Below are 17500 nucleotides of genomic sequence, written 5' to 3'. Positions count from 1 at the left end.
CATCAACAACATAGATGTCCATTACAAAAAGCTAACCCAGACGGTGCGCATTGAGGAGTGTCTCACAGCCGGAGACGATTGCCCAAAGGTTCCAAAATGTTACGACAGCAAGTGTCTTCAGAAATCCGTCTACCACCGGTTTCTGGTGTTCGATCCTTACGATGCATATTTCCCTTTCGCCATTGAGTCCTTCAAGCTGCCAGCTAGCTGTGCATGCCTTTTGGGCGCTTATACTATTGATCATTAAGCTGAACACAACAGATTATCCAATAATGTTTCTTTCTTGAATCTTTAACTATAATTTCTTTGTCAAAGAGTCCAAGGATCCGAATTCATGACTATAATACATAAGAAGAAAGCAGTTCTCTAGTCATCTCGGTGCTATATCATATTTATGGAAATCATTGATATATATTTATTATTCATTCCAGCACTATGTATCTTTAGTAAATAAATGGCATTGAAAATTCCCCTTTTTATTTACCATAAAGAAAACTAATTATTAAAGAATAATATTAAATAAATTTTCTAAGTACAAAAATTTGATATATCCGGAATATATAGGCCTATATCAAAGACAATATGTATATTGTAAATTTTTATGGATGTATGGATAACTCGTTGTGTATCTTTGTATGTAACTCATGAGGGATAAGTTCGAATCTTGGTCATGGCAGAGGAACGTATGCTTCCTCTTTGGGTGCAAGTTACTCATATATTTGAATCAATATAATTTGGTGCTTTTACTCATACACTTATCTATTAAACACACGAGTGTTTTTAATATATCTACTTTGTTTCATACATCATATATTATCAGATTTTGAAATCAAGTTAATAGAAATTTGAGCAATAACAGAAAATAAGGGAAAATTATTATTATTATTATTATTATTATTATTATTATTATTATTATTATTATTATTGCTAGTTAAACTACAACCATAGTTGGAATATTAAGATGTCATAAGCACTAGGGCTCCAACAGGAAAAATAGCCCAATGAGGAAAAGAAATAAGGAAATAGATAAGCTACAAGAAAATTAATTAACAATTAGAATAAAATATTTAAAAACATTAACAACATTAAAACAGATACTTCATACATAAACTATAAAAAGACTTTTATCAGCCTGGGATTTCATTAGTCGCAATCCTTTCAAAACATAAAATTATAAGATTTATTTCTTCCTATTTTTTTTTTTTTTCTGCGGTAAAGCATCCGGGCAAAGCTACATTTACTCTAGTTTGTTAATCTATTCAAGGTCTTTGACCACAGACTATGGTCGTAAAAACTCATTTACGAAACCATATTAGTAATTGTTTAAAATGAACTAAAAGTATGTATTTCCTTGTTTCTTATTTATGTAGTTTAAGTTTTGTGAAGGAAGTTTGTTGAAAATTGAAATATTAGTAATGGAACAGATGCTGTAGCAAAGAACAAATCGTTTTAATATTACAGAGCAGAATATCTTATTTTTTATAGAGAATTTTTATATTATAACTGAAAGTAAAAAAGTCAACCCCGTTTAGCCAGATGTGAGTAAGATTTATAGCATAAGTTTTTGAACAAATATTGAGGAACATGAGGGGTTGAAGGGAGGCTCAAATATTAGTAAAACTAATATTTTTTATGATAAATCAAATTTTATCAATGTTAAAAAATCTTAGAGATAGGCTCAGATAAGACAGATTGGAATTCTAGACAAAATATCTCTGATATACCGATAGACAAAAAGCTTTACAAAAAGTTTCCTTTGATCTTTTCCTCCTACTCTGTTAAGTAATAAAATTGCCTGACGAAATGCACATCGAGACGCAACTGGTCGATCTATTGGCATGTTGAGAAACCTAATAAGTTTTAGAAGCCATAACTAAACTCTTATAAGAGCCAAAACACCAGATCCAGATATATATTGTTATACCCCACGCGGAGACCACCTTGTATATTTGCACTATTCACATCAGAAACTTATATCTACACCGCGCATGGAGAACTTGTTATACGTAAACTTCCAACTCTTCTAGGAGAAGGACACTCCAAAATCCAATCATTGATCTCTAATCTTGGGTAGTGCCATAGCCTCTGTACCATGGTCTTCCACTGTCTTGGGTTAGAGTTCTCTTGCTTGGGGGTGCACTTGGGCACACTATTCCATCTTATTTCTCTTCGTCTTGTTTCGGTAAAGTTTTTCATAGTTAATATAGGAGATATTTATTCAAATGTTATTGCTCTTCTTAAAATATTTTAGTTTTTTCGTTTCCTTTCCTCACTGAGCTATTTTCCCTGTTGGAGGCCCTGGGCTTATAGCATCCTGCTTTTCCAACTAGGGTTGTAGCTTAGCAAATAATAATAATAATAATAATAATAATAATAATAATAATAATAATAATAATAATAATAATAATAACTGAGATCAGGCCCTTATATACGATTCACCCGGGAAGATAGCTCATTTCAGTACGCTTACCAATGGGGAGTATATTCCAATTGTGTACATGATGTGGGTTTATAGCAACAATATACTTTTTTACGCATCGAGATATGTGAAACATATATCGAAATGTTATTATCGATAAGGGAATATCTTTTTAGTGGGTTTAAGTATTGAAATAACACTGTTGGGCTTTGCTACAAGTAAGGGAAGAATTTGAAAGAACACCATATACTCTTAAAAAAAAAAATGTAATTTTAATCGGATACTCTCCGTAAAAATATACTATTCTCAGGTGAATTTCAGTAAAATATTGGCGACCGTAATTTTTACCCTACTTTGCTATTATCTTTCAGAGGTTGGTGACCGTAATATCACTCCTTTATGTCAATAGATTCGTCTTTACAACGGCAAATGAATGACAACATTTCTGCCAGGATTTTTACTGTTTTTACGGCAAATTTTCAACATTGTACCATACAAGAGAAAGAACTGACGGAATTGATTTGACATATCACTAACAACACGCCCCCCTCCCCCCCTCCCAATCAAACCCCCACTGCTTCGCCAGAGAAAGAGAGTTTACTAATGATTCGCTTTGTATATCTATCTGTGCATGTCAGCATGATTATAACAAACAAAGATTAAGCGATAATTTCACCAAAGGATGACCCTGTATCTGGCAATGAGAGATTAGATTTTGGAGAAATCCAGATCCGGATTAGTTGACCTTGTTGTGGCTAGCGTGGATTAATCCATTTTATTGGAGGTTCGTGATTCCTGGAATGCTTTTGATTTAAGGAAGTTATAGTTATGTGTATGAAATATTTATCACCCATCTCAAAAAAAAAAAAAAAAAAAAAAAAAAAAAAAAAGTCAGGATTACGTTTCTTTAATGTTTATCAGTTGTTGTGTATTAAGAACTGATTTTTTACCTCCGCCAACGGAGTTGGAAGGGGGTTATGTTTACACCCTTATTTGTGTGTTTGTTTGTGTGTTTGTTTGTGAACAGCTTCCTGGCCACAATTTTAATCGTAGAGTGATGAAACATGTAGGGATTAACTGTTATGTAAAAAGCTGGAAATGCTTAAATTCTGGAAGATAAAGGTCAAAGATCAAGGTCACGGTCAAGCAAAATATCCAATTCACGTAATCACCCATTAGTCTGGACATCGTTGTCACAGAAAGTTAAAACTTGGTTTATATTCAAGTATATAAAAATCCACACCAATTAATACATGTTAAGGTCAAAGGTCAAGGTCAAGGTCGAGCAAAAGGTCGAGGATTAAGCTGCGGTGGTGGAAGTCTACGCTTTAGTATGACCCCCTCTAGTTTTGTACTGTTTCTCCTTTTTCTAGGGTAGTTTCGTATGACTCGTTGGTCATATGTTTCGTCTTGCGTAGAATTCAGAAGGCCTATTGAATAATAAGCCTTTGGAATGCGTTTCTGTCACTTTCCTCATTTAAGGCTAAGACTCCCTACTGCACTCTCGTTATGGATCTCATTTCAATGCTGAGTTCTTCCTCATTTTTCTAATGTCTTGATAAGTCATGACTGCAACTTTATCCAGTTTCCCTCCCTTATGTAGATATATAGATTTTTTTTCTGCTATTCATAGTAAAAATTAAATGCTTTAATACCTGGCGCTTCCGTGTATTTTAATACACTTCTAGTTAGCTGACAAGGTTTTGCTATCTTTTTTTTTTTTTACTTTTTTATTTTTGTATTTTATCCTATTTTACTTATTGACGTTTTCAACTGTATTTCACTTTTTATTGTACCCTGTAGAAGTGTGTATTAAAAGGCACGAAGATGCTAGCTATTAAAACATTCTATTATTTCTTACTGGCTTTTGCTGTATATCAAGTCACGTGATCCTTGTGACAGTAAAGCATTCATAGTAAAGATTAGAATCAGATTTAGACAACGGCCAATTCTTCTTACCTTCTTTAATTCCTTAGAAATTAATGTTGTAGGTCTTAATCAGTGTATATGCTCTCTGTATATCGACAGTTTAAAGGTTTAAAGGCCACTCATGAATGGCAGAGGCAAAGAACAGTGACATTGCCCTATCGGGCAGGTAATGCCCCAGAGACTGACCATATATATATATATATATATATATATATATATATATATATATATATATATATATATATATATATATATATATATATATATATATATATATATATGTATATATATATATATATACATATATATATATATATATATATATATATATATATATATATATATATATATATATATATATATATATATATATGATCAGTACCTACGCCTCCTCTCCACCCAAGCTAGGACCAAGGAGGACTAGGCAATGGCTGCTAATGGCTCAGCAGATGGACCTATGTGCTCCCCCGAATGGAAGGTGAGGTTGCAGCGGCCAAAGGAATAAATGAGTTTGAGTGGTACTCGAACCCTAGCCTGGCGATCACTAGTCAGGGACGTTACCACATCGGCCACCACAACCCTAATTAAATTATTACTCGTCTATGTTACTCATAATCATTCAGATTTACCACCCAATACCTATTATTATTATCATTACTTACTAAGCTACAACCCTAGTTGGAAAAGCAGGATACTATAAGCCCAGGGGCTCCAATAAGGAAAATTTCCCAGTGAGGAAAAGAAACAAGGAAAAATAAAATATTTTAAGAAAAGTAACATCAAAATAAATATCTCCTATATAAATTATAAAAACTTTAACAAAACAAGCGGAAGAGAAATAAGAGAGAATAGTGTGCCACAGTGTACCCTCAAGCAAGAGAGCTCTAACCAAAGACAGTGGACGACCATGGTACCTAGTAGGGATAAAATACTAAACAAGCCACCACTCGCAGATATGAACGAAAGTTCACTGTTTATAGGTTCATGTATGTCGAAACTTTCTTTAGAAATGGCTTCGTCATCATCGGTTAAAACTTGGAAACTTGAAGCACGAAGACTCTGACGTGAATGCTTTTATTACAAAGATAAACACTATCATCAAACCTCATTACTAATTCCCTGGAACTTGAAGGATCGTTATGACGCTGTAATAACGAAACTGCGACTATTTAGACATCGTTGACGTGCTTAGTGCTAGGTGGAGTTCTGTTTGTAGACTTCAAACGTCACGGAAATATTTAGGCAACGTGAAACTGCTTGACACAAACACTATGATTTTTTTACCAATAAAGAAATATATGTTCATTTTAAACTTTCTTTTGGAGGCCATTTAAAGTTTTCTTTTTTCGAGTAGTCTTGTTCTGCATTTTCTAAGGTTGTTTTTGCTATCAGAATTACATTCTTTAAACTTACGAAAGAAAATGATACAGTAAGCTATTACTCCTAGATCATTTATCGATATCATTTATCGACAATATCACTCGTTTATCTATTGAAAGTATTTTTTGATTTGGGAAATTAATAAATCCATTACAAATTCTAATATTATGAGCCTTTGCATTAACAAAAGCTCATCTGCCATTAACATGAAGGTTAAAAGGTATCTCATGAGTAGCAGAAGCACTGGAGAGGACATTAGAACTCAGGGACACCCCTATCCATTTAGACTTGGCCACGATGAACCAGGCAATGGCTGCTGAGGACACTTGCTTGGCTGCTTGTTAGATTGTCCAGCCTTGTGCTAGACACGGGCTCTTGCGTTGGCGGCCCATAGGCTGATGACACGGCAAGGATGGTAAGGATGTGTTCACTAATAATAATTACCGAGCAATGAGCGTAGCTGTAATTTTTGGTTCATAGACTGCGAGTCTTAGAAGTTTTGTATAGGCTACAGTGACCATTGGTTATCATCATCAACATCATCATCATCCTCATCATCATAATCTCCTATGCCTCGGTTATATTTATATATATATATATATATATATATATATATATATATATATATATATATATATATATATATATATATATGTTATATTTATATATATATGTATATATTTATATATATATATATATATATATATATATATATATATATATATACATATATATATATATATATATATATATATATATATATATATATATATATATATATATATATATATATATATATATATATATATATATAAATTAATGGGCTTCATCTTCCACGTCAACAAGTTGTACCCTTAACTCTAAATTACTTCCGTGGAAAGATATTTGGGTGATTTAGTAAACGGAGCAGTATGGCATATATAAACTAAATGTTCAACTATCAAAGGATAAATGAAGTGTAAAGATAATGACATTGCGATAATTTTGATAAACGTTCTTGTCAATCTCCAAGGAAGAAGAAATTACTTCCTCATTTCAAGAATTTCTCAAAAAAAAAAAAAAAAAAAAAAAAATCATGAACTTGGATTTTCGTTCTTTCTTCGTATTATTCTTATATTTTATTTTGAAGTTTTAGGATAAGAGAACTTCTTTTTTTTTATAATAACTACCATCGCTTACTATTATTATTATTATTATTATTATTATTATTATTATTATTATTATTATTATTATTATTATTATTATACTAACATGAATGTCTGATTGATATGTGGTTATATTTATCTAAGTAATTAATCAGTTACTTTATAAAAACGCATGTCCATTATTAACTCTTGCCATTTTCATATTATTCCTACTCATCACGGCGTTAAATCTAATATCAAAATAAAATTCTCAACAATGTAATAGAGAAAAACTTTTTGAGGACTATACAATTCCTTTACCTTGACCTACGTGGTTTCTATTTTTTATCTTTTTTTTATACTTTTTGACAATCACTCACAAATATTTCGAGGAAATTAACGAAAAGATTATTGTTAAAAGTAATATTGTTTACTACAAGGAGTCAGTTAACTAATATTTCCACAAAATTAGGTCAAAATCTTCTCATCCTTTTGATAAAACGGAGAAAGATACTGATATAGTTTTAATATTAAATCACAATTTCTAACGTGTTTCTTATTTTCCGTAATTATTCTTACGATCTATATTTTTAATGCTACTTCACTGTACTTATAATGTTCCATCAAAATCTGGTTTATTTGATGAAAATGAGCAAGCTCTGTCTCACGATGTTGAATTCAGTATCCGAGTTAAAATAAGCATGCAAAATATTAAAGATAATGCTAAGGAAAGTTACCTATAAAACCTTCAAACAATTTCAAACAAAGTCATCCGCATCCATTAAACTATTGTTACAAATATCGATAACCATCTGAATAAACAACTACTAAACCACATGGACGTAAACATCATAATTAACAGCCTCCGGTCATCTGTAATCTCACGGACCATCAAGCAACATCATCTTTTCGCGGATGACGTCATCAAGAAATACGATGGTAGCCTCAGGGAAACATTACTATGAGCAATATTTTTTCTTTAATTCATAGCACTCCTAAGGAATTCTAGTCCGCTGTCTATGTAATCACGTAAATTGTGTAGCGAAGACCTTCCTTTCTTCACACGCGATACATAGAAAAGAAATTAGTTTTCCCCATTAAGGGAGACTTGATGTCCTTCGCTTCACTGTCGATGCTCATTTATTTTCACGCCATAACCTCTGGCTTGCAGTGATTCGTTTCGCGCTCAAAATATTTTCCCTTTGATGTCCAGAGCATTTTTGTATTATTCTCTCGTATCCCCTATGTAATTTCATTTTCCTATTAGTTATTCTTCTTTGCGTGTATATTACTATTCCAATTGATAACATTATTACTCACAGAAGGGAATATTTACGCAATTTTGTAGCGAGTTTTAGTCCTGCATGGGTCGCATCTCAGAGATTGGAAAGTTGCATAGAGTACGTTTCTTAGTTCACTTTCAGTGATAAAGTGAATTATCTATCTGTATATATATATATATATATATATATATATATATATATATATATATATATATATATATATATATATATATATATGTATATATATATATATATATATATATATATATATATTGATGTATATGTAAGGAGTATATATGCATTATAAATAAATATGTATATATATACATATATATAATTCATATATATTTATATGTGTGTGTGTTTGTGTGTGCGTTTATGTAGCATATATACACACATAGGCCAAGGGGCCTCTGAAATTTATGAATTAAGTCTTCTGTCTGCTCTGTAATAAGGAAAATTATCTTTGTTACTACAATACTTCGATTGTTTTGATTACGACCGATGAAATATACGTATTTTGAAGAATAACAAGTGTTTATAGATACGTAAATAGATTCTTGTGTGCATGTGGATGTTTTTGCGTATATCATATTTATATCTTCAATTATATATCAACATACATTATTGTGTCAGAGGGCATAGGGATAATATTTGCCATATAAAAAAGGAGAATTGGATTCTGAAAATCATTGTTAAATAAAAAAAAAATTAATGTACATATAAAGGAGAGAATGGAAGATAGAAATATGTTCAGACATCAAAACAAGTATCCTTTAAACCAAATTGGGTAGGGTTAACCAAAAGAGTACAGTAATATTCAGTATATGAGATTAAGAAATAAGTTCTTGAGTAAAAGAAACTTACAATATCTATCCATGGTGATACGAATTGACTTTAAACCAAAACTGGAAAGAAAGGAGTGCCTATGTCGAAGGTCATTGTAAACAGAATGACAAGAACAAGATGAATTGTCACATAGGGAAAGACGAAGAGAAAGGGAAGTTTACAATGAAGGTTATGTTTTTAACAATGGCCATTAAAAGACTACTTAAAATTTGGTGACCGGAATTCTAGGTACGATATTTGTTGATTTCATGAAGATGAATGTATTTTAGTAATGGCAGTCGACATGACAAACATATTAGGAAGGTCATGAAATGTATGAAGTTTATATTTCTCAATATAAATGATAGAGGGACTGTAAATGTACATTAAAACTCTGCCTTCTTATTTATGGACCCAAATTATGTTGGTGGTGATATACAAAAAAGGAACAAATGTGTGTACTTGAGTTATTTTAACTGGATTTCGACTATTATACTAATCAAATGCGACCCTTTATATTCAAATGTGTATGTAAAGTTTAAGACAATACCGCAATGTCCTGTGCGGATGCACCAGTTAGGTATTAACTAAAAAGTGGAGTGAATGCAACTAACTTTATTTGGACAGAGCATGAGTATATATACAACCCATTCCAGTCAAGACAGGCACGAAAATTCAAACACAATGAGACAAGCATGAACAGATTATCAGTGCGAGGGAGAGCGACAACAACGATATATATATATATATATATATATATATATATATATATATATATATATATATATATATATATATTTATATATATATATACATACATATATATATATATATATATATATATATATATATATATATATGTATATATATATATATATATATATATATATATTTATATATATATACATATATATATATATATATACATATATATTTATATATATATATATATATATATATATATATATATATATATATATATATATATATATATATATACCGTTACAGTGTACGAGCGTGTGTGATACACATGCGTACCGCATGTGTATCACACACGCTCTTAAAATGTGAGAAAGGATTATGATATATGATGAGTTCAGTATAGGTCAGAACATAAGAGGACATCCCTCTGAAATAGGAATATTTGCCACTCTTATATAGTGTATAATAAAGGGCAATAAAGACTACGTAATGAATGCGAACATAATATGAAAAAAGTAGTGTGCTTGGATGTATACGAAAGTCTTGATGAATAAAACATAAAAGCAGACTTAAAAGTAATATTGGATAAAATATAATATTGAAGACAATATTTAAGATATTTCGATAAAAAGGGAAAATTAGACGTAAAACAAATATAGATAACTGACTGAAAGAAATCCATAAAAAAAAGGAATACAATTCATATCCAATAAATAAAAGGAAATTCATTAGATGGCAACAAATACTGAAAATAGATTCGAGGTTTTGGACATAGGCATTATTGAAAATTTCACAATAAATATAGTATAATTTCCCCATAGGGACTATAAATAAAAGAAGGCAAAAACTACACAAATTTATTTGTGTGTGTGTGTGTTTCTTTCCGGTCACGCTCAGGGGGGAGAGGAAGAAGCCATACCTTGGAGAAAGGTGATACCCCGAGAGTTACACTGGGAAACCACACTCTCGCAGAAATTGCAGACCAACGGGTTATAGTTAGGAAACGGGGAGGGGTAGTAAGGGTTGAATCTGTCCGTGAGTGTGCATATCTAAATATTTAGATGTCATTCTGACGGTTCGGGTACACTAGTAATAGCAATAATTTGGAATCTATAATAGTAATAGTAGGGCATTTCATGCAATAGTGCACTCTAGCCTTTTCCAGGGAACTGGAAACCAACAGGTTAAAGGTTGAAATTCTATAGAGTCTTTCTGAATTACTGCTTTCCAGGAATAGAATACGAAGAAAACGAAACCAAAGCGACATATCGTTTTTAAGACGTACACCCTCCTGTTCTTAAGTACGAAATTATATCCTTTTTGAGGCAGATAATTATGGACTCAAAAGGTCTTGCAAGGTTATCTTAGGGCTATAAGACTATCAAACTTAGAATTTGTGTAGTTTGAGAACGTATTATTATTATTATTATTATTATTATTATTATTATTATTATTATTATTATTATTATTATTATTATTATTATTATTATTATTATTATTATCATACTCGTGAACAGACAATCAAATTTACATATTTAAGAGGAACTCCATAGTAACTCCCTCTACCTCCCACACTTCCTCTCCGATAACCCTCCCACCTTTCCTCTCTCTCACACACTCCTCCTTCCCACTCTCTCTTTACCTCCTACACTTCTTCTTCCTCTCACATTCCCTCTCCCTCCGAAACTCCCTATCACCTCCACACTTCCTTTCTCTTCCACACTTCTTCTCCCTCTCACAATCCCATCCTCTCTCTCTCTCTCTCTCTCTCTCTCTCTCTCTCTCTCTCTCTCTCTCTCTCTCTCTCTCTCTCTCCGTAATATTTCTCACTCCCTCTCCCTCCCACACTTCCTCTCCCTCCCACACTTCTCCATCCCTCACTCCCTCTCCCTCACACACGTTCTCTCCCTCCAATACTTCCTCTCCATCTCACACTCTCTCTTCCTTCCACACTTCCTCTCCCTCTCACAGGTTTCTATATGGAAGATCAATAGCAAATAAATATCTGATGTTGTACTAAATATTTATTCACTTATGTACCCTAAACAATAAATACTTTATATCACCGAAATAGATACATATAATAAAATTTATATCACAGCAAAAAAGAATATTTGTTTATATTTCTCATGAACAATTAAATAAACATTTATTATGAAACCACTTGATAAACTTATTTGAGTAGATTTATCACACATACTGATACGTCTGTCAATTATTTTTGTCACCGTTGATGATTAATCCTTGATATAAATGATACAAATTAATTGAAATTTTATTATAACCAATATATATATATATATATATATATATATATATATATATATATATATATACATATATATATATATATATATATATATATATATATATATATATATATATATATATATATGTATATATATATATATATATATATATATATATATATATATATATATATATATGTATATATAGAAATATATATATATATATATATATATATATATATATATATATATATATATGTGTGTGTGTGTGTGTGTGTGTATAGATATATTCTTTAATTTCTTATGAACATTCAAAGAAACATATATTATAAAACCAATTGAGAAACTTATTCAAGTACATTCATCACACACCATCATTCATCCGTCAATTATTTTTGTCAAATTTTTGCTAGATTATCTTTGCCAAATTATTTTTCCCAAATTACTTTTGTCAAAACAATTACCAGAAATAGAAAAGCCTTCCTCCCATCTTTACGATCATGACAGGAGCATTTAACTTCACGCTCGTTACTCGGGGTATCCGTTTATTACCGCTGGTGAAGAAAGATGCTTTTAAAATCCGTTATCTAGAGTTTCATTTTTTCAGGGTGGAGGAGGTGGCTTGCATGCTTGTGTTTAAGCAGTTGCGCTGTATTCATGCATGTGGGCGAAAGTTCGTTCTAGTGTGTGTGTGTGTGTGTGTGAGTGTATATATATATATATATATATATATATATATATATATATATATATATATATATATATATACATATATATATATTCATATATACATACATACATACATATATATATATATATATATATATATATATATATATATATATATATGTATATATATATATATATAAATATTTATATATATATACATATATATATATATATATAAATATTTATATATATATACATATATATATATATATATATATATATATATATATATATATACATATATATATATATATTTATATATACATATATATACAATATATATATATATATATATATATATATATATATATATATATATATATATATATATATATATATAGAAAGAAAGAGATATAATATTAGAAAATCACCAGCTTTGTTACCAGACGAATAAGGGATGGAAGCGTTATTAAAACTTATGCTCATATCTATAGCTCGTTAGCAATGCTCATTCACATGGCCACATTTTCATTTATTTTCATCTATTTTAATTTTTTTCCTAAAATCTATTCTCAAATATTTTCACTTATTTTCATTCAACTATTTTGAATCATTTTCACTTATTTTAATTTAGTTCAATCTTTTTTTTTTCAGTTATTTCTGATTCTTTTCAAAAATTTTAATTCCTTTTCTTTTATTTTCAATTATTTTCAACGAAAATCTTTGTATTAGAAACCCCGTTTGTTCAGCCAAGTGATAGGACTATCTAAACTCTCCTAAGAAGGTTGTGGTGGCCGATGGGGTAACGTCCCTGACTGGTGAACACCAGACTGGGGTTCAAGTTCTACTCGAACTCGTTAGTTTCCTTGGTCACTGCACTTCACCATCCTTATAGGTAGTAGGTTGGCCAGGGCACCAGCCGCCCATTGAGATACTACCGCTCGAGAGTTATGGGGTCCTTTGACTGGCCAGACAGTGCTACATTGAATCCTTCTCTCTGGTTACGGTTCTTTCCCTTTGCCTACACATACACCGAATAATCTGGCCTATTTTTTACATATTCTCCTCTGCCCTCATACAACTGACAACACTGTGATTATCAACCAATTCTTCTTCACCCAAGGCATTAACTACTGCACTGTAATTGTTCAGTGGCCACTTTCCTCTTGGTAAGGGTAGAAGAGACTCTTTAGCTATGGTAAGCAGTTCTTCTAGGAGTAGGACACTCCAAAATCAGACCATTGTTCTCTAGTCTTGGGTAGTGCCATAGCCTCTGTACCATGGTCTTTCACTGTCTTGGGTTAGAGTTCTCTTGCTTGAGGGTACACTCGAGCACACTGTCCTATCTTATTTCTTTTCCTCTTGTTTCGTTAAAGTATTTATAGTTTATTTAGGAAATATTTATTTTAATGTTGTTACTGCTCTTGAAATATTTTATTTTCCCTTGTTTCCTTTCCTCACTGGGCTATTTTCCCTGTTGGGACCCTTGGGCTTTGAGCATCCTGCTTTTCCAACTAGGGTTGTAGCTTAGCAATTGATAATAATAATAATAATAATAATAATAATAAGGATGGGGAGGTTTTGGGGGATCCTATAGGTCTATCTGCTGAATCATCAGCAGCCATTGCCTGGCTCTCCTTAGTCCTAGCTTGGGGGGACAGGGGCTTGGATGCTAATCATATGTATATATGGTCAGTCTCTAGGGTATTGTCCTGCTCGATAGGACAATGACACTGTCCTTTGCCATTCATGAGCGGCCTTTAAACCTCTAAGGAACTAGAAACTATTAGATTTAATTATCTACTTTAAGATGTTTATATTTAACAAACGAAATCGTAAAACGTCATTCTCAGGAGAGGAAACATAAATTATATAATTGATTGATTGTGTATATGTGAGTGAAAGTTCCAGAGAGCAGATGTACGATCAGAAGCGATGTCGTAAGTCCTCATTGAGAACTGATAAGTAATCATTATCAACAATGATAACACTTGGCGCCGGTAAATTAACAGTAATGAGAACGCTTGATACTAATCTTTTGGATGAGATAATGGAGGGAGCTTTGATTAATAGAGTGTACACGGTATTTTTTTAGCATTTCATACGTGTTAAGATTAATTTATTTAGCACTCTCTCTCTCTCTCTCTCTCTCTCTCTCTCTCTCTCTCTCTCTCTCTCTCTCTCTCTCTCTCTCTCTCTCTCTCTCTCTCTCACACACAGTATATTAATATATATATATATATATATATATATATATATATATATATATATATATATATATATATATACATATATATATGTATATATAGATATATATATATATATATATATATATATATATATATATATATACCTATATATATATAATATATATATATATATATATATATATATATATATATATATATATGTATATATATACATATATATGCATATGTATGTATGTGTTTGTGTATATACGTATATATATATGTATATATATACACACGAGATAATACACACACACACACACATATATATATATATATACACATATATGTGTGTATATACGTATATATATACATATATATATTTATGTATGTATATACATATATATATATATATATATATACACGAGTCAATATATATATATATATATATATATATATATATATATATATATATATATATATATATATATATACATATATATATATATATATATGTATGTATGTATATATATAAATACTCCACACATGAGATGAGATATATATATATATATATATATATATATATATATATATATATATATATATATATATATATATATGTATATGTATATATATATATATATATATATATATATATATATATATATATATATGTGTGTGTGTGTGTGTGTGTGTATGTGTATATAAACTATCTGTACATACAGCCGTGTGTATGTGTGGTCTTGGTTTTGTAAGGATACATAACCATTCAGTAAATAAAAAGAAAAAAAATATTGAATGATTTAACTAAAAGATAAATAATGCCAAGTAAACGCTGAAAATTTTTCCCCTAAATAAACGAAGGTATATTTGCAACGTCATAAAGCATACCATCGCCAAATTGCCCGTAAACTGCAGCAAATCCTTTTTGAAAAGGTAAATACGCCCTCATAAAAAAAATGAATTTGCATTCACGGCAAGAGCCGAGTTGGAATACTTAAACCCTAAAACTGATTAGTCGTAAACCTTGAGCCTTTCTTTCAGAATAAACAAATCAATATGCATGGGATATTTTTACCGTTAAGAGATTTTGTGATTTTTTTGTTTTTGCTCTTTTCTTGTTAGCTGTTAGATATTTCTTTATTTTCTTTATACTTTATATATATATATATATATATATATATATATATATATATATATATATATGAATATATATATATATATATATATATATATATATATATATATATATATATATATATATATATATATATGAATATATATATATATATATATATATATATATATATATATATATATATATATATATATATATATATATATGTATATATATAAATATATATATATATATATATATATATATATATATATATATATATATATATATATATATGATGAGATTGCACCTTTAAAAGTTGGGTTGTTATTGTTTACTGAAGTTCCCTTGATCGCTGCATCCTCACCATCCTTGTGAGCTAGGGAAGGGGTGGTTATGGGGATCCTTTAGGTCTATCTGCTGAGTAATCAGCAGCCATTGCCTGGTTCTCCTTGGTCCTAACTTGGGTGGAGATGGGGCTTGGGCGCTGATCATATGTAATATGGTCAGTCTCTAGGGCATCGTCCTGCTTGATAGGGTGATGTTACTGTCCCTTATCTGCCATTCATGAGTGGCCTTTAAACCTTTAAGAGGCAAACTATAGTAAGTGTTAAGGGTTACTAATTTAGTCTTTGAACTTTAACCCATTCAGTAAGTTTACACATGCGTGTATGGAATAGTGCTATTTTCAGATTTTTTATCTATACTATTGAGAACCACTTCAGATTTTTAAAATAATCAATATATATGATACAATATATAACAGATAATGTTATATTTTTTTCATTGAAAACTTGAAAACAATGCAATTCTACAATCAAGAGGAACTTCTCTGCCATTTTTAAATATTCCTTTATTTTACTAAAGTAATAGTAACTTTTCAGCTTCATTTCCCCGCCTCTATTCACAACACAAATGAAATAAAAATCTATTTTTCTTCGAAATTCTTTCATAACCGGATCTCTTTATCCTCCCGGATTTCATACTGATAGCGAACCAGACACTGCCAATGAGGCCGAATCAGATATTTTTCTAATTTCTAATTTCTGGCCCAGAGAAGTTCGTATAGAGATAATTATTTATACAAACCATAAACATTTTTAGTATGGGTGATAATCTTTAAAAAAATATTGGAAGAATCCACTAAGACTACTAGCCTATTATAACTACTGTTAGAACTATTTACACATACTGTACTATAATATATTTTCTCTGGGTAACTATCTTGAAAAATAGTAGAAGATTCTAGTTATATTACTAACCTACTAATACTACTGTCAGATAACTACTCTCGCATACCGTACTGTAAATATATTTGCTGTTAGTGACTATCTTAAAGAATAGTAGAACATTCTAGTTATACTTCTAGCCTACCAATAGTATCTTAGAAAAATAGTCAAAGATTCTAGTAAGACTACTAGTCTACTATTATTACTGTGGGATAACTACTCACATATACTGTACTGTGAACATATTTCCTCTGAGTAACTATCTTGAAAAATAGTGTAAAAAGGTTCTCGACTTACGAACATCCGACTTACGAACATTCGGAGATACAAATACAAATTAAACTGAAATCATAATCTCATATATTGTTTCAAAAGTTAGGAT

At 30.4% G+C, this 17500-nt stretch overlaps 2 protein-coding genes across 2 annotated transcripts in view; both read left to right on the top strand.

Annotated features, from left to right (window-relative positions):
* The window catches only part of LOC137629325 (neurotrophin 1-like), a 4799-nt gene extending 4476 nt beyond the window's left edge, over positions 1 to 323 (top strand). The window contains exon 2 of the mRNA XM_068360580.1: positions 1 to 323. This exon is cut by the window's left edge and continues 504 nt beyond it. Within this exon, the coding sequence (XP_068216681.1) occupies positions 1 to 247 (247 nt within the window). The 3' untranslated portion in view covers positions 248 to 323.
* LOC137629711 (zinc finger CCHC-type and RNA-binding motif-containing protein 1-like) overlaps positions 1 to 17500 on the top strand; it is a 543938-nt gene that overhangs the window by 225382 nt on the left and 301056 nt on the right. The gene's annotated exons all lie outside the window — the stretch shown is intronic.

This window comes from Palaemon carinicauda, chromosome 37 (genome assembly GCF_036898095.1).
Source record: "Palaemon carinicauda isolate YSFRI2023 chromosome 37, ASM3689809v2, whole genome shotgun sequence".
In the NCBI taxonomy this organism is placed as follows: domain Eukaryota; kingdom Metazoa; phylum Arthropoda; class Malacostraca; order Decapoda; family Palaemonidae; genus Palaemon; species Palaemon carinicauda.
Note: the sequence above shows the minus strand (reverse complement) of the source record. Positions and strands in the feature narration are given on the sequence as shown.